At 36.5% G+C, this 18,377-nt stretch overlaps 3 protein-coding genes and 2 long non-coding RNA genes across 5 annotated transcripts in view; 2 read left to right on the top strand and 3 right to left on the bottom strand.

Moving 5' to 3' along the window:
- Positions 1 to 63: 63 nt before the first annotated feature.
- On the bottom strand, positions 64 to 2,149 carry LOC104800460. Its single transcript, XR_769733.1, has 2 exons — positions 1,919 to 2,149; positions 64 to 366 (listed from the first exon to the last, which is right to left on the bottom strand). It is a non-coding gene; the product is annotated as an uncharacterized LOC104800460 (long non-coding RNA).
- Positions 2,150 to 2,366: 217 nt separating this feature from the next.
- Positions 2,367 to 3,602, bottom strand: LOC104801502. The gene has a single exon (XM_010524812.1). The coding sequence runs from the start codon at positions 3,600 to 3,602 to the stop codon at positions 2,367 to 2,369; it is 1,236 nt and encodes a 411-aa protein (XP_010523114.1).
- A 393-nt stretch (positions 3,603 to 3,995) lies between these two features.
- On the top strand, positions 3,996 to 10,009 carry LOC104800459 (60S ribosomal export protein NMD3-like). The gene is made up of 5 exons (XM_010523261.2): positions 3,996 to 4,074; positions 4,191 to 4,216; positions 7,279 to 7,520; positions 7,633 to 7,756; positions 8,308 to 10,009. Exons 1-5 carry the CDS (start codon positions 3,996 to 3,998, stop codon positions 9,856 to 9,858), a joined length of 2,022 nt encoding a protein of 673 aa, XP_010521563.2. The 3' UTR covers positions 9,859 to 10,009.
- Positions 10,010 to 12,675: 2,666 nt separating this feature from the next.
- LOC104800458 lies at positions 12,676 to 13,566 on the top strand. The gene is made up of 3 exons (XR_769732.1): positions 12,676 to 12,782; positions 12,857 to 12,916; positions 13,204 to 13,566. It is a non-coding gene; the product is annotated as an uncharacterized LOC104800458 (long non-coding RNA).
- Positions 13,567 to 14,183: 617 nt separating this feature from the next.
- Positions 14,184 to 18,377, bottom strand: part of LOC104800457 (hydroxymethylglutaryl-CoA lyase, mitochondrial) — a 7,484-nt gene continuing 3,290 nt past the window's right edge. The window contains 9 exon segments of the mRNA XM_019200976.1: positions 14,184 to 14,593; positions 14,719 to 14,834; positions 14,920 to 15,056; positions 15,605 to 15,768; positions 15,860 to 15,940; positions 16,604 to 16,701; positions 16,704 to 16,782; positions 16,998 to 17,205; positions 17,418 to 17,598. Coding sequence (XP_019056521.1) covers positions 14,351 to 14,593; positions 14,719 to 14,834; positions 14,920 to 15,056; positions 15,605 to 15,768; positions 15,860 to 15,940; positions 16,604 to 16,701; positions 16,704 to 16,782; positions 16,998 to 17,205; positions 17,418 to 17,598 — 1,307 coding nt within the window. The 3' untranslated portion in view covers positions 14,184 to 14,350.

Raw genomic sequence — 18,377 nt, 5'->3', positions numbered from 1 at the left:
TTCACGATCGTAAGAAATGATAATTTGGTATCTGCACTTTGAAACAAGCAAAAGGAAACTAGATATTGTAAAGAAAGGAGGACGCCTTCAACTTGCAAAGAAACAATTTGATAACATCTTCACTGATATAGCACTGAATAATGCGAGCTCACTCTCGAACACCACGAATGATAAAACCCACTTATTTGCAATTGTTTGAAGTGAAGCAATCCCTTCCCTCAATCCAGCAGACTCCCATGCCCAAATCATCAGCCCTGGGCCGACAAGCACCAGATGAAAATCTCTGGATTCTATCGATGGTCATTCTTGGCAGCTTGTCAAAACCAAGTGGCTCCTCCAAACTTGACATGGCTGCGAAGTGCGAGACTGGAAACTATCTATTACTAAAACGGGGCTTTTTCAATAATAACCTCAAATGTCGATTATACTTCATGGTTCATGGTGACCTTGTAATTTCGATAATTCCAATTTTGTCTTTCAATATAATATTATATTTTATTATTATTTTATTCATAAGACTTTAATTCATTTTCGAAAAAACCTAATATCTCCTTTATTATTTTTAATGTTTCTTCCAGAAAAGGAAGCCATGATCCTTCATAATTATCTTTTGCCGAACGTTTTCTGAAATATTCGATTTTTATTTCTTTTATTGTAATTAATTTATTTAATTCTGTAATTATGTGATTAATTTGTTCTTTTTCTATTGTACGTTGCATTCCTCTTAAACTACTTTCCGCTTCAAAATTTCGTTGTGGTTTATTTAATAATTCAATATTTTTCTTGTATATTTTTTCCATTTTATTCATCAGAATTCATAATATCCCTTTTAATTTCTCTTACTGCATTGAATATTGCACTAATCATTCTTATTCTTCGATTTTCTTCGTTAAGTTCATTTCGTTCAATTGTTCCATAAGTTCGTCCCCTAAATATACTTTTTATTACTTCAACTAATAATTGTTCAAGATGATCAAGACATGATAGACTTTCTAGGTTTAGTAAGGATAGTTTTTCGATAAAATCTTCGTTGAAATTCATCTAGTAAGGTTATTGATTTGAGATATTATTTTTCGCAATCTAGAGTAGTCTTCCTGTTTTTCTTCTGATTATTCAGTGTTGAATAATAAGGATGGTGGTTCTTGTATTTCTAATCTTGGATTAAGTCGTAACAATGATCTACGTGCTGGTTCTATTGTTGTTAATGGTCTTTTTAAATGAATTACTGGTTTAAATAAATCATCTATTTCTATAATTTCCTTGTTCCTGAAATTTAAACTATGATGGCTATTTGTTAATGCGTAGTTTATCTGATAGGTTATAGAAAAAAGGTGATTTCCTTTTTCTATGAAATCTGTTCTATCTAGTTTGTATTGAATGACTATAGAGTTATCTAAATCTTTATCTTTTAGAGATAATCCAAGTTGTATATTAATGTTAAATTTAATTTTTCCAGAAGAAAGATTTCCTCTTCCTTCAGCTATAATACTTTCTTTATAATTGGTTAATCTATCATCCCTAATTTGAAAGGTAATCGGGGAATCGATTCCTTCTTTGAATGTTGATTTTATAATTATTTGAATAGTACTACAGTGTATGTAAGATATCTGTTTTCTTTGTTTTTCGGGACAATTTCTTAGTCGTTCTAAGATTTGTTGTTTGTTAATAATTGGTAGAATAAGTTCTCCTGTGGTTTGTTCAATTGGTACTGGTGTTTCTCCTACCATAATTCTGAACTTTATTATATTTGTTATTGATAATTGTTTCTTTATCTTTTCTAATATGGTTTGTTCGAAGTTTTCATCTTTTTGAAGATCAAAACTTAATTTTCTTATTTTATTTATGTCTATAATTCCATCAAAGAAATATTCTTCATCTGATTGTATAAAATTATCAAATGTAGAGGTTGATGCCATACCTGATTTGTTTTTGTAGATAATCCATGTTTGTTGGTGTTGGTGATGATCGTTTCCTTGTTGGTGATCCGGAGATCTGATCGGTTTTTTGATTTTGGTTTGGGCTAGTGTTTGGTTCCAGAATTCTGGAATAATTGGTTTGTGATTCAAAGAAATCTGTTCAAGGCCTCCAGAAGATAGAGATCTTCAAGCCAATCTCTTGAGAGAGATTTTTCAGAGAGAGTTCTGAAACAAATTCGTTTTTTCACTCTGAGTTCTCCAAACAGAGAGAGCTCATATTTATACAACTTTGGAACCCTATCGGTTAGGATAAGAATCTCAAACCGGGGCCCGATTCACACACATGGCATTACATAATTATACAATAAAGATTACAGAGATAAGGTTTTTGATAACCTTATCTTTTATTGGGTCCAACATATTACATCAATTATTCACATGATTTTTTCTTCACATGTCTTCAGACTTTTCGGATGGTGGTTGAATGGTCCTTTTCATCTTGTCTTTTAGCTCCTTGCAGATAGTGCATTTATGGTCGTCATATCTCATTAGAAAGCTGCAGAGCTGTTCCTTGATAGATTCTTCTAGTCCTGCGAATTTTTCTTCTAAATGATAGAAGTCTAATTCGAAATCTGCTACTGCTTGTATTTCTTCCTTCAAGATAGTTTCCTTATTGTAGGTGATCATCAACACATTACTGCTAGCATAATTAACTTTGATCTCTGAATCCGCAAGGATCCTTCTTGATGCCTTGAAAACTTCGAGTAATGAATGAGCTTCCAAATCATCTGGAATTTCATAATCTGATGCATTATCCCTTGGAGGCAATTCTCCCTTTGCTACTCCAAGGTGTATTACCGCTTGTGACTGTATAATCTTATCTTTTCCGAAGATCGGAATTGAGCTCTTAATCTTCATGAAAATAGTTCTCTCTTTTGCAAATCGTTCAAAGTAATTTCTGATGATTGGTTTCATTTTTCGTGGAAATTCTTCGAATATTCTCATCGAGTCAGTATAGATACTGTCGACTAATCCATGCTGGAGATAATCAAAAGGTAGTAATGGGTTGACTTCTCCAATGAAGATAGCTTTTGGTCCGACTTTGGTCATATTTGGGTAGAAACCCATGGTGGTGTGTTTTTCTTTGTAGTCTAATAGGGATGCCCAGTATGACTGATATTTTTCGAGGGTGACTTGTTTCATAGCTTCTTTTTCTCGGGTGGTTGGTATTTGGGCTATTTTTGGTATTCTTATAGAGGGTAGTTGGGCTTTTGGTTCAACTGGTTGTTTTTGTGCCATGGTTTTGTATAATTCATTGAGGGCTTTTTGGGCCTCTTCTTTGCTCTGGAAAGCTTGGTATGAAACCTTCTTTCCGGTGGTATGTTGTGAAACAATCGCGTAGTTAATGTATATTCCTCTGAATGGTCCATTGAAAATGGCATACCACGTGTCTTGTTTTTCTTCCACTTTGATGTCAGTAGGAAGTGTTACCTTTTCTGATTCTGCTTGCTCTTGTTTTTTATCTTCTTCCACTGGTGTTCCGCCAGTTGCTTTTATAATGATGTTCAAAGATTTAATCAACTCCTCCCTCTCCTCAAAGAGTTTTGAGAGATTTTCCTGAATCATCTTAATCTGGTTGTCTTTCTGACTGATTTGATTCTGAATTGTCTTGATTATTCCTTCCATTTTCTTGTTAGAGTGTCTGCAAAACAATTATTTGCGGATTTAATATATTTTTTATATGGTTCGAATTGATGTAATTCTAACTGTCATCGAATTAATCGTCCTTTTTGGAATTCTGGTTGAATTTTATATCTCCAGAATCCTGTTACATATTGTGAATCGGTTCTTAATTCGAATCGTGTTTGTAATAATTTAATTTTCCATTTCTTTAGAGTTCGAAGACAAGCAAGTGTTTCGAGCTCATGAATTGGATAATTAATCTCAGTTTTTGAGAATGTTCCTGAAATGTATTTGCATAATATGATATTTTGTTTTTCAGTTTTTGATACTTCATTATTATCGGTACGACAGTATTGATCAAGATGGAGTAATTCTTTTCCATCTTTTATTGCTAACATGGATCCTGCCCAAACTTCTTTGGATGCATCTGTTTCGATGATCAAGAAGTCTTTGATCGTTGGGTTGTATAATTTTGGTAATACCTTTATATTTTCTTTTATGTGTTTTACTAAATTTGTATCTTGGTTAGACCAAGACCATGGTATTTCGTTTGATATTTTCTTTTGTAATTGTTTTCGTTCCTTTGCTAAGGATTTGAGAAATCCTTGTTCAGAAACGTAATTGAGGCACCAAGGAACCTTTGTATTTGTTTTCTATCTGTTAATTCGTTAGGAAATTGTTGTATTTTTTCATGTACATTATTTGTTAATTCAATTTTTCCGTTGTTATTTATTTTTAATCCAAGATATTCAATTTCTTGTTGTACTAGTTTTGATTTCTTTTTAGAAATGATTAGTCCTTTTTCTTTACATCGTTCTAAAACGGTGATTAATTTTTCAGTACTTTCTGATTGTGATCCGTTTGTAAATATTATAATATCATTGATGTATGCTAGACAATATTCTTCTAATCCATGGAGATTTCTATCCATGAATTGTTGATATATTGCTGGTGCTTGTTTAATCCAAATGGAAGAACATTCCATTCATAATGTTTTTGTGGAAGGCATGAAAATGTGGTTAATGGTTTTGTTTCTTCTGACAATCAAAGTTGCCAGTATCCTGATTTAGCATCAAGACTGCTAAACCAGTTTTTTCCCTTTATTCTTTCAAGAATATAATCCTTTCTTGGTAATTTATAACTATTTCCAATTGTTGCTTCATTTAGTTTTTTTGTAGTTTATTACCATTCTTCTCTTCCCTCGTTTTATCTCATTATTATTTTCTACGTAGAAAGCTGGAGCTGAGTGTGGACTCGTACTTTCTCGTATAATACCTTTATCTAATAATTCTTTGCATTCTTTGATAAATTCTTCCACATCTCTGTGGGTATATTGCATTTTATTTGGTACATTAATGTCATCTTCGGGGTTTTTTTTAGTTTTATTACTATTAGTTCTTCGTTTCTATTTTTTATATGGGATTTTTCTCCATTTCTTTTTCTTATGTTTTTGACGAATAGGTTCACAACCATATTTGCCTATTTGTCCTGGTATTACTCCACAACATAATTTATCGATTTTTGCTTCTTGTTTTCGTTTTTCTTGGTTGCATTGGAATAAATGCCAATCTTTTAACGTTGTTATTCTTCCTCCTAAAGTATTAGGGATTTGTCCTTCATTTACTTTGTTTTGATATATGGTTTTTATTTCTTCTGATATTGATAAAGGAAGTTTATCAAAAAATAATTCTTCGGCTACTATTTTTTTATCTGTTGATAGTTGATAATAGTGATCTCTGAATTAACAGATAAATGCTTAAAGATAGCACATATTGCAAATTCTAAGATTCACTATTTTCCATAACGCAACTTCTGATATTTGTGTTTCTCTTAGTTGTGCGTTAGAAGTTCTTCCAAGAAATTCTTCCCCTATTACGTCGATTAGTCTAATAAATGTTTCTCATGCAGTTGATCTTAGAATTTTTTCAGCCTTTATTCCTGATGTTAATCCTATTAAATAGTTATATACTATTCCTGATGTTTTATGTTCTAAGTAACTTAACATTTCGTGAGGGTGTAATTCTCTTAATTCTTTATTAGTTTGTATTAGTAAACTCGTACGATTTTTTCAATCTTCTAATGTCCTTATTGGATTAATTTCACAATCTAGATTTAGTATTTCTGAAGATTTTATATTGAACGTATCATATTTTGGAATATATTTAAAAAGAACTTTTCTCCAATTGTTCCCTTTCAGAATATATTGGTTCTGATATAATTCGTATTCATAATCTTTATATCCTTGATATTCATCATGTGTTCGTTATTTAGGTAATGTGTTACTATTACTAGTCTGTCCTCTTTCTAGTTCAGCTTTAACTAGGAAGGGATTATCATATGGGTTTTCGTAGGGATTTTCGTCACTACTATAGTCTAAAACAATTTTTTCAATTTCATCAGGGTGTTCTTCTTTGGGTATATTAAGAGCAGCTAATAATGTTGATAATTTTTCTATCTGATCATCTAATCCTTCCATTATATTTTTTGTGGTGATCTAATTCGAAGATTAGATTGATCGATAGTAACTAATTCTTTTGTTTCTTTAAAATAATTTTGTAAATCTTTCATGGTGATATATCTATTTTGATTAAGTCGTTCGATTATTTCTTATAATTGTTCTATTATTTCTAATATTTTTGGTTTTTCATCTTCGTCTGGATTTATTATTTCTTTTCCTTTATTTTTTGAAATAATATTATTTACTAATTCTTTAGCTTCGTTGAGTTCTTTTATTATTTGATTCTGTCTATTATTATTACTGTAATTATTTGTTGTTGTTAGTATTTCTTTTATATTTAGTAGTAATTCTTTTATTTCGACAGTTGTTTCTCTAATTAATTTTTCTATAGTTTCTTTTATAGTTTCGGTCATCCTATTATTGTTTTAATATATTCTTTTAATTTTTCAGAGTGTTGTTTCATTTCTTTAATGCTTTTTTCTTGCAGATATATTATTTCTTCTAACTTTTTGTTTATATTTTTAGTTTCATCTTGTTTTTCATGGTTTTGTTCGAATATTTTTATTAATTTTTGTAATTGATTTTCTAGATCTGATTTTATATTTTCGATATTTCTTTTTAATTCTTCGTGATTTTCTGGGTTTTGGTGTATGATTCCATAAGAAATCATTTCCACAATATTATTTAAGGTGAATCATATTTTCTTTATTTTATTTCCGAGATTATGATTAATATCATCGTCGAAGATGGTACCAATATAATATCGGCTTTGGTTATGAAGATTTTTGGGTATTGTTATCACCTTTCCTTTATAAGGAAATCCGGGATAACATTCATCTTGGTTTGTTAATATTAATGGTAATCCTTTCGAAAAATTAATTTTTTTGTTATCCATAATCGTTGTCTGGCTCTGATACCAAGTAGAAATCGTAAGGATTTTTAGGTTTTGTTAGACTAAAATTTAGTCAGACTGGTCAGACCGTTTGAACTGATCATACTTTTTCGGACTAGTCTGACTGTTTTTGAACTAGTCATACCGAGAAAATTTGGTCCTACTAAGTATTTTGGTTTTATTGTAATTTTTTCAAAAATGTTGGTTTTATAGAAAACTCTAGATATTCTGAGGGTATATTTGTTGCTCTTGTCATTTTTAAGGTTATTTTTGTTATTTTGTCTCCTAAAACGTATACAAATTACAAAAATTATAAAACAACCCCTTAGTTTAATCTATTTACAAAACTATTCCTAAAACGTAACACTAACCCTAATTATCTAACTCAGTCTCTCACTCGCCACTCGGTCTCTCTCCCACTCGCGATTTGTTGCGCCTCCGCCCTCCATCACTCTCGACTCTGGTCGCCTGAAACGCTGAGCTCCTCTTGTGAGCTTTCCGGTTGTCGTCGCCTGAGCTTCCGCCTCCATCATCGCCGTGCTCTCTCTTCGTCCGCCTCTTCTCTCTCTCGGTAAGGGCTTCTCCCTCGTCTCTTCTTTGCTCCGCCTCTGTCTTCGCCGTCTGTCTCTATTCAGCCTCCGTTTCTCCGTCGTCGCCTGATTTAAGTGTTCTCCTTGTTACAGGTTGTCTTCGCCTGAGCTTCTCCCTCGTCGCCTTGCGCTTCTCCCTCGTCGCCTTGCGCTTCTGTCTTCTCCCTCGCCGTCTGTCTTCGCCGCTTCTGTTCGACCATTTTCTTTCTCTCCCTCGGTAAGAACTTCTCCCTCGTCGCCTTGATCTTGGGTTCCCGATGTGGTCGGGTTCGCCGCCTCTGTTCGACCAATTTTTTTTTCTGTAGTTGTCTTCCTTGTTCGTTCATGTATTGTCTGTGTTCATTGTTGTTTCTTTCTCTTTTGGTCTGGACAGTGGACGTTTGGGAAGTAGATTTCGGCATTGTTAATAAACCATTCCATGATATCAATGTGTTCTGAAAATGCCGATTTCTGTCGTTTTATTTCGGTGAGCATTTATGGTACGACTCGGTGCAGTTTATTCCGATCGACGGTGACTATTCGACCCATATCTACATCTCCATCTCGCTTCTCTTCAAGTTTAGAGATTCCTGTGTAACTGTGTTTTCGATTTCTTGGCTTTTTCTTCTCTGAGTTTATGCATATTGGTTGACAGATTGCTTTGGAACATATAGTCTCTGAACATATAGTTGTTTTGGAACATATAGTTTGTATTTCCCTTTTGAATATATTTCTGAGTAATTTCCCTTTTGATGTAAATTTCTGGCTTTTCTCTCTTTGATGTGGCAGAGTTTAACGATGAATCAACAATCAGGCATGTTCACCGTTCATCAAACTGTCGGCAGCGTTCTGTGCTGCAAGTGCGGTGTTCCCATGGCACCGAACGCCGCCAATATGTGCGTTACTTGTCTCCGTTCTGAAGTCGACATCACAGAAGGATTGCAGAAACAGGTTCTGATAATCCATTGCCCCGAGTGCGATTGTTATTTGCAGCCACCAAAAACTTGGCTCAAAGCTCAATGGGAATCGAAGGAACTCTTGACTTTCTGCGTCAAGAGGCTGAAGAATCTGAATAAGGTGAGGTTGGTTCACGCTGAATTCGTTTGGACAGAGCCTCATTCCAAGAGGATCAAGGTTAAGCTGAGAGTTCAGAAAGAAGTTCTCAACGGTGCGGTTCTTGAGCAAGCTTACGTTGTCGAATACACGGTAAGAGACCAGATGTGTGACCCGTGCTCTAGAATTCAGGCTAACCCGGATCAATGGATTGCCTCGGTTCAGCTCCGGCAGCACGTTCCTCACCGACGGACCTTCTTCTATCTAGAACAGCTGATACTGAAACACGATGCAGCTTCTCGGGCCATCAGAATACAACAGGTGGATCAGGGTATTGATTTTTTCTTTGGGAACAGGAGTCATGCCGTTAACTTTGTGGACTTTCTGCGTAAACTTGTTCCGGTTGATTATCGCCATGACAAGAGTCTGGTCTCTCATGATTCCAAGAGCAACAACTACAACTACAAGTACACTTTCTCCGTTGAGATCTGTCCCATTTGCCGCGAGGATCTTGTCTGCTTGCCACAAAAAGTGGCCAGCAGTTTGGGAAACCTTGGCCCGATCGTGATTTGCACTAAGGTATCCGACAGTATCACTCTTCTCGATCCTATAACCTTACGGCATGCTTTCTTGGATGCAAAACAGTATTGGAGATACAGGTTTAGATCCGCACTCACCAGCAGACAGCTCGTGAAGTACTTTGTCTTCGATGTGGAACCTCCAGTTGGGGAAGTAACTGCCGGTGGAACAAAGTATGCTCTGTCCTATGCCCAGGTGGCTCGTGAATCGGACATCGGTCACATCTTTTACATCCCAACACATCTAGGCCATATCTTGAAACCTGGGGATCAAGCTCTGGGCTATGATCTCTATGCGGCTAACGTGAATGACAATGAGCTGGAGAAGCACGGGATGACCGGCTCACTTCCCGAGGTGATCCTGATCAAGAAGAGCTACGAGGAGCAGAGGGAAAGGAAAAAGAATAAGCCTCGTTCATGGAAGCTCAAGTCGCTGCCGATGGAAACCAGTGATCCTAGAGGCAGAGGCGATGAAGAGAAGATAAGCAAGGAATACGAAGAGTTCTTGAGGGATCTTGAGGAGAATCCGGAACTTAGGTTTAACGTATCCTTGTACCGGGACAAGGATTATCAGCCCTCTGAAACGACTTCTATGACCGACGGGGAAGGTGCTCCTTCTGTCCCGATCGAAGAGTTGCTGGTAGATCTCAAGCTCAGCGACGAGGAAGAGGAAGAAGAAGACGAGTATGAGGAGGATATGGAGGAATAGTTTTTGTCTTGAATTTGTCCGTTACAGTTGAAGAATCAATTCAGTTTGGTCCCTTATAGTTATAGTTTCTATAAGAGTTATATTCTACATTTATGTCGTGTCGTGTAAGAGAATTCAGGCCAGTTTCCATCTCTATGTTTTGGTGACCTTATCAGCTGTGTAGATGAAAAATAAACTTGATCTTTGGTAATCTTTCTTGGCTCGCAAGCTGGTTCGTGCTGGTGTTGGCCTCAATACAAGGTCAGTAATTCCAACACTTCATTTAGTAGCATACATAGTTGGTGTACAACCTTAGATAACTTAATGTAAAGTTAAACCATTGTAGTATTTTATTGTTATGTGCATTTAAAAGGACGTTTGAATTGCCTAGTCATGGTATCTTGAGAGAAATGCTCAGAAACAACCCAACAATCTATTTTATCAGAAGCAATTCAACTTAATTCTGTTACCCTGTAGTCATGGGTTGGGTCATTTCTGATTATCTATTTTTCCCAGTAAAGACTCAATGACGTGGAACAGTTGTCCGCCTAATTCGTGCATATTTTCTCGTGGTTGACTGCATGCTTGTTTTCTTAGTTTTGTACCTTCTTTCTGTGTTTCTGTTTTGGTATAAATTGTTCTGAACTGTTAACCGGTCGCGCCATTATTTCAAAATAATGTTATCAATATGATTTTGAAGGGTTTTAAAGATTCTCTTTTCTAGTTTTTTTTGCTTCCGGGTTGCATATATCCCGTCTCTGCACGCTGGGGAGGACACAAGATTACTTGGACTGTGTAATGTGTAGACTCAATGAATTTAACTTTGTCAAAAAACATGACGTTGAAGATAGAGATAGAATGCCAATGTATGTCCAACTTAGCGTTCCAGTCTGAGTTAAGCCTGATCATATTTACATTTAAACTAGATAAACATCAGATACACAGCCTGCTGCCTGACCAGTTTGTTGACGAAACTTCCTGTGCCATCTTCAAATCTATTCTCAGTGTTTCTGGAAATAGTAGCCTCGTTACTGGATCGTGCTTTTCTTATTTTCCATTTGAAAATGCTCGCTAACCAGCACAGATGATGAAATTGCAGATTCGAGGATGTTCTGGCCTTTTTGAGGAGGTCTGGGAAGATAGTACAAGTGGTGAAAGAGTAACCCTTCAGTTATTTCTGGAAGAAATTGTCAGTCTTCTTTGTGAGAGCATGACATCATCTTCATGGGCCAGCAAAAAGAAGGCAAGCATTGTTTGATCTTTCTCCGGCCGGATTTTCTATCTTGCTTGTTGAATCAGTCTTTTTGGTGTGGTACTAAAAAAAACAACGCCTGCTTTCAGTCTGCTCGGGCAATTTGCAAACTAGCTGAGGCTTTGGGTGAATCATTATCTTCGCACAACAGCATTTTGCTGCAATGTCTCCTGAAGGAAATTCCTGGACGGCTTTAGGAGGTGGGACGAGTTCTTTTCCTCCTGTTGTTTTCTAGAAGTACCAAAGGAACAAAAAGAGCTTTCGAATAGATCGTTGTCAGTAAAAGAATTATATTTGAGAGTGACTTTAGTTTTATCGCTCTATCTAAATTTGCTTCTCCTGTTCCTGTATCCTTTTGTGGATTGATAGGTATAAATGTTTAAGGAGCTGACGCTTTGTTACCTGTTAGTTTCTCACAGTTGTTGTGATCACAGGGAAAGGATGCTCTTTTGGATGCACTAGGTGCTCTTTCAACCTCTTGCCACAAGTCAATATCTACCGCGGATCCAACAAGTCCTAGTGCCATTCTGAGTGTTGTGTCTTCTGCGTGTGGAAAGAAGGTCAAAAAATATCATGAGTCGGCATTCTGCTGTCTGGAGAAGGTGAGTGAAAAGATCAGGCTTATTATTTTGTAACTGGTTAATTATCAACTTCGTCTACAGTGTTGGCTCTCCAGACTACAATAGATGTATTATGTGGATAGTTCCTTGGTTTACATTTAAATCCTGAATTGAGTCTTCAGCATAAGTTTTTAATGTTTGAAGAAACAATGGATGTGTCGTCTAATTATACTGTGTTCTTGGAGGGAAAATGGATTTCTATTGCGCTTTCACTCTTGCTGAGGATTCTGGAGGTTTTTCTTCTGTTCACTCGTATATCTTTAAGGATCGTTAAGGTTTTTGGTGTTCATGTTTTCAGGTGATAAAAGCTTTCAGAAATCCAGAGTTTTTCGATGCTGTTTTCCCGTTGCTCTATGAGATGTGTAATACAGCCTCTGTCAATACCGTAGGACGAGCTTTATCAACAAGTGATGCTGTTAAAACTGGTTGTTACACAAGCAATATTCAATTTCATAAGTTCCCTGGTTCAACAATAAAAACCTCTGCATCATTTGTGTGGTCATATTAAACCTGCATCATGCCTCATTTAGTGGGGTGAATATTTACTTCTACTGGAAGCATAGGATAAGCATAGGCTTATCTGCACTGCATGTCAAGTTTTTGCCTTTCCAAGAATACTGTTAAACCTTCTGAACTCCAAAAACCAATTGAGGAAATGAGTCACCATTACTCATGGAGGGGTATACATGATGTAAACTGTAACTTTCTTCTTTGCAGAGTCTGATAATGTGGAAGAGGGTTACATTCCGCTCGACAAAATCATGGACTGTTTTAAGTCGTGCATCAATGTGGCGAACACAGATGACATTCTTAAGCGGAAAGCAGATTTGGTTCATATTCTTATAATTTCCTTGTCACCGGGTTTCCCATGGTCAGGTACTCCTCTCTCTCTACCTACTCTCACTTGTAGGAACTAACATTTTTGTTTGTTGCCTTTGCTAATCTGATTCCTCTGGGCAGCGTAAATATCGGGAATTTCGTCTATAAAAGAGCTTTGTTCAAGACTACAAACTCTGTGGAATGACTCTACGGACGGGCCTTTACCTGGCGATGCAACTTCCTTCACTCATGAGGTATTTGCTCTGAGTTTATTCATATGTATACGCGGTTTCTATTGGTGCACTGAATTTTTCTGCTGCGGTTTCAGATCTATCTCACTTTGATCCCTAAATTACTGGAATGCATAAACACCGTCAAGATTGCTCACGTAAGTTATTCTCTATCTGTAGCTCTTATCTGTTTAATTCTTGCACAAATTCAAAATTGATGAAAACCAAAAAACTTACCAAGATTTCTGCAGTAGTGGTAGATCTTTTAAAACCGAACAATATGCTACTTTTTCTGCAATTCCCATGAATGCTCAAGACTAAGATTTATAAATAGTATATCCATTTCCATTGTTACCAACAGTCTTTGAAATCCTGAGTTGATATTTATTGCTGTATCTGTGGGAATCTTATGCTTCTTCTTGAATGTTTTGACCATAAACCTCAGGTTCATGTGGCGGCTTCGCAATGCCTGCTTGATCTCATCCATCTGTATCGCAAGGTTTCATCGGTGCATCGGGTGGACGACGTGGATTTCAAGGCGGAGATACTCTCTCTGCTCGAAGTCGAAAAGAATGAAGAAGCTAAGTCTTTGTTAAGAAAATCTATTGATGCCTTAGGTTATCTTTCTAGGTGACGTGTCACATAGGGTAGAACCTTATGCCTTAAGACATATCTCTCACGCCTTTTGCAATACCGGAGAATTTAAAATGATCTCCTTCTTTCGGTAGAACTTCGTTATTTTTCTTCTAGTCTTCTTGTTTTTATTTCACTCGTGTTTTCTATAAAGAGGCAGATCTTCTTTTATTTCCATAGAGCGTTTTTTGTGATTATTATTTTAGCCATTTCAACAGTGAAATAACATTTAAAATATGTTCACCTTTCTTTCTTTGTAAAATCACTAGCGAGAAGAGAATTGGGCAGATAGAGAGTTCATGTCGTATACAGCATCTGGTACGCAATGATATCCGATAATTTAGGGTTTAGATCTTAAATTTGCGAATTTTGGTTACTGTTATTTACGATTATATCCGAGTATTTAGATAGAAATGAGAATGAGAGGCCTATCCGAAAGGCGAGACAGAGAGAGAATGCGATGACAAAAGAAATGACATAAATTCAAAGGACAGCTACAATTTCATAAATGGATGAACTTGAAAGATATTTTTGTAATTTCCCCGAGCGGTAAATTAGTTAATAATAATAATATGTATATACACTATTCAAACTATAATTAGAAAAATTATTAATCATCTTACTACAATTATGGTATTTTGAAATTCTGTCACCTACAATTAGAGAATTCGCAGAGAAAATAAATTTAGATTTTCTTCTCTTTTTTTTTCCAGTCAAAGAAAGACTATAGTAGAATTTATTAACATAACATTTTTATTTACTTATTTAACATGTTGGGATTAATATATTTCGAAATCCAAGATATATCTAGATTTATAGTTCGGTGCCGATAAGACAACTATTACTCTATACTACATACATACGTACATATATACATACATACATACATACATACATACATACATACATACATACATACATACATACATACATACATACATACATACATACATAGGTTATCATATATTGGAAGAATCGGCTGTGATGAGGGCAAAGGCGGCTTTGGAACCAGAGGGGCGGCCGAGATGGTTGCAGATGAATTTTCCAGCGGACAAGAGCTTCCCCAAGTCTACATTGGTTTGGATGCCTAGACCATTCATCATGTAAACCACGTCTTCCATTGCTACGTTTCCTGATGCTCCTTTCGCGTAAGGGCACCCTCCTAATCCCGCAACCGATGAGTCCACTATCCGTATCCCCATCTGTTCACCATAACAAGTTACCACTCCTGCTCGATCTTAGGCAAGGACAAGCTTCGAATTCTAAGTCAAGACATGGACAATGAATAGATATACCCATCATCACCTAGATTTCTTCTATGACTTACTTGGAGAGAAATCAGAATGTTTGCAAGAGCTTGCCCATAAGTGTCGTGGAAATGAACAGCGAGCTTGTCGGCAGGCACAACTTCCATGACAGCTTCAAGCATGGCAACCACAGTACCTGGTCTCTTAAGGAATCATGTCAGTACACATACGCTCAGACACACATAGATATATACATATATGCGCATAAGCAGAGGCAGCACCTGGCGTACCAACTCCAATTGTATCGCCGAGAGAAATCTCGAAGCAGCCCATATCGTAGAGTTTTTTTGCCACATAAACCACTTTTGTGGGGGGAACAGCTCCCTCCTCTGGACACCCAACAGCACAAGATACATACCTTCAGAAGTTGTTCAACATTACATCTATATTAGAGCCAAGGAGAATATATGATGTCTCATGAATAGTTGACAACTGAAATTAGATGCGTCTGTAACAAAGACAAATTAAATCAGAACCGAGTAACTGAAATGAGTTTGATACTACCATAAATATGAACCACAAAAGACTCCACTGGGTCCACGATATGACATTAAACCGGACTGAGGTAAACATAACAGACACATTACTATTCAAAAAATTGCATAAACTATTAAAGTCCAAGGTAGGGAACATAGCAGATAAGGGTTTAACCTGATCTACCAGCCAACGGAAATAGCTAGTTGTTCATGATACAACTACACTAACTTTTAGGTAGGAAACCAAAACAAGTCCAATGACTGATCCACGATCATCAAAGTCAACAGCTTAAAATGTCATGTCCATCAGCACTTAACTAAAACCTTTTAGACTTGGAATTACAATTAAATTGCTGCATTCGTATTCACAAACATCAGGCTCAAGGAACAGACAAAGAATGGAAAGCAAGAAAATCAATGTAGAGCATACCCACGGACAGGAATTGAACGCTCTTTCGCAGCATTGGCAACAACATGATACCGAGAGAGACTCTCTTCAATGGTGCAATTGATGTTCGACCTTGAGAATGACTCAGAAGCTGATGCAAAGACAGCAACTTCCTTAGCCCCTGCAGCGACAGCTGCGTCGAAACCCTAAATGAAGCAGGTCATGCGGGTTAGTATTCATAATCAAGACAACTGAAGAGATTTTCTGCAAGGCCGTCAAGAGATATAGGATGCATACTTTTAGATTGGGTGTCAGAACAGGTAGCCTAGCGCCATCTAGTGTCCTGACTGCAGCCAATACATCCGTTGCATCAGCAAGCTAAAAGCAGCAACAAAATAAAGCTGTAACACAATTTCTGTCCATAAGCATAAAGTTTGACAATTCATGGTCCATATTATGTTGCCTTTATAAAGCAGTTTAAATTGCTCTGATATGGCAATAGATTGTAATAAACAATACAAGCGAAGAACATTTTTTTTCTTCTTCAAGGTTTTGTTTCATGAACACAATGGGGTATCGTTTTTTACTAGTTTATTTATTTCTCCAACAAGGCAACTAAATAGACTGCTGACGACATACGCAATCCAATCCAACAAAATATAGAAGCTTACTGTTTCAGTTGTGAATGCTCTTGGCGAAACAAGTTAATATTTTACGTGAATTATTGATCATTACAGATTGAAGCCTCAATGTCTCATCCTAGTTAGCAAATTGTAAATACCAAGATAATAAAATATAGAAATTCACTGTTACAGCTTGTACAAGGCTACCCAAGAAACATGCTGCATATTTACTTTGGATTATCTACAACTACAGATGCATCCCCATCTTTTTTAGTGTATTGCAAGTGCCTGCCTCCATCAAGACATATAATTGCACAAGATAATCACTTTCCAAGCGGAATGATAGGGCAAAACCCCATCAAGGCATCAAATAATGATGTATTGCACCATCATGATTAAATAATAGAAGCAACATTACCTGGGGAACCCACTTAGGTGATACGAAACTTGTTGCCTCAACCGCAGGCAATCCAGAAGAAACCAATCTCTGAATTAGTTCAACCTTAACAGATGTCGAACTATATTTTTCTCATTCTGTAGACCGTCTCTTGGACCAACTTCCACAATCTTCACAAATTCTTGTACATCTACAAAAATCTGTATTTCCACACAGAAAGTGAAGAATAAGAGAGAAAGAAACTAAAATTCTCACCAGTCTCATCCTACAATTTGGACTGTAATCTTGACGTGTGAAATGAAAAAATTGAATCAAATTGAGGGATGCATTTGAAACACAATCTCTTATGCAGAAGGAATAGCTACCTTTTAAGCACATGTAACGGGAAACTCTATTTGATCATTAAGCAAGTTACCTTGTTAGTTGAATGGTGTATGCTCCTCTCATTGCTAATGGTACTATATTTATGATCCTGCAAGTATTGGTTTTCCCATAAAGTTTGAGAAGTGGTATAATATCTTCCCAAAGTTGAAGTCCTTAGAAGGATGAGCTCTTCTTCAGACATTTTCCTGGTATGTCTTCTCCAAGGAAAACCTTTTCTACCACAATCTTCATCATCATCACTGTAAATAATCAGAAGTTTCACGACCGCAAGAAATGATAATTTGGTATCTGCATTTTGAAACAAGCTAAAGGAAACTAGATATTGTAAAGAAAGGAGGACGCCTTCTACTTGCAAAGAAACAATTTGATAAGATCTCCACTCATATAGCACTGAATAATGCAAGCTCACTCTCGAACAAGAGGAAAGAAACGAATGATAAAACCCACTTACTTGCAATTGTTTGAAGTGAAGCAATCACTTCCCTCATTCCAGCAGCCTCCCATGCCCAAATCATCAGCCATGGGACGACAAGCACCAGATGAAAATCTCTGGATTCTATCTGTGGTCATTCTTGGCAGCTTGTCAAAACCAAGTGGCTCCTCCAAACTTGACATGGCTGCAAAGTGCGAGACTGAAATACAAGCACGACGCAAATGAGTGTTCTGTGATAAACGCTTGCACATTTTGCTGCTTGCTAGCGCAGAATCAACAGAAAACCACAAAGAATGAGCTCGTCTCACCACATTCCACTGCATTTCAGCAATATTTCGAGTTTCTGGAGAAAATGTTTTGATCCAATATTCAAAATGCACTCAAGAAACTAGGGGTAAATGTCACAAAGTGGGGTTTATCTTTCTATCAACCGATAGACCCGTTGTATAAAAACACTTTTGATACATAATCAAATTCGCACATAATACCCACATTACAGAGGGGCATCCATTTTTGCGAATTTGGCAAATGAAGCAAGAAGGGCTTAGAGGCCAATGTGCGCAGTTCTACTAATTCAAACAACAATTTTTTCCAGACATACAAAACAAAAGGCTCCAGCACGGTATAAACGCAAAGCAATGTAGTACCGCAACCAATTCTCATAAATTCAAATTTAGCCAAAGGAATCATACAAATCCACTTATCAACATATCCTAATGAGGATGCTGAGCAATCGGAACTCCGGAACAAATAAAGGTTCAACAATTTCTGAATGTTTCCTGAGAAAATTTAACCGAAAGAGATCATAACACTAAAATCAAACTCAATCATCCTACACACTTCTTTCTAATCAAAACCTATCCGATAAAAAAGCTAATCACTTCAAACACAAGTAAAAACCCAGAAATCCAACTCCATTTTTCGTCTCCTGTTTTTTTCCCCCCGTAAAATTAACTGGAAAAACGGCGGGGGGGGGGG

This window comes from Tarenaya hassleriana, unplaced genomic scaffold, assembly GCF_000463585.1.
Source record: "Tarenaya hassleriana unplaced genomic scaffold, ASM46358v1 Cleome7, whole genome shotgun sequence".
In the NCBI taxonomy this organism is placed as follows: Eukaryota; Viridiplantae; Streptophyta; class Magnoliopsida; order Brassicales; family Cleomaceae; genus Tarenaya; species Tarenaya hassleriana.
The sequence above is the reverse complement of the archived record's forward strand: the minus strand, read 5'-3'. Positions and strand labels throughout refer to the sequence as shown.

What these genes read in the sequence shown, in the direction of transcription:
- LOC104800459 (XM_010523261.2), top strand. Translation starts at nt 3,996, where the DNA reads ATGGATCCTGCCCAAACTTCTTTGGATGCATCTGTTTCGATGATCAAG. An exon ending in CGTTGGGTTGTATAATTTTG is followed by an intron (nt 4,075 to 4,190) that starts GTAATACCTTTA and finishes TCCTTTGCTAAG; the next exon opens with GATTTGAGAAATCCTTGTTC. An exon ending in CATTTTCTTTCTCTCCCTCG is followed by an intron (nt 7,757 to 8,307) that starts GTAAGAACTTCT and finishes TTGATGTGGCAG; the next exon opens with AGTTTAACGATGAATCAACA.
- LOC104801502 (XM_010524812.1), bottom strand. Translation starts at nt 3,602, where the DNA reads ATGGAAGGAATAATCAAGACAATTCAGAATCAAATCAGTCAGAAAGAC.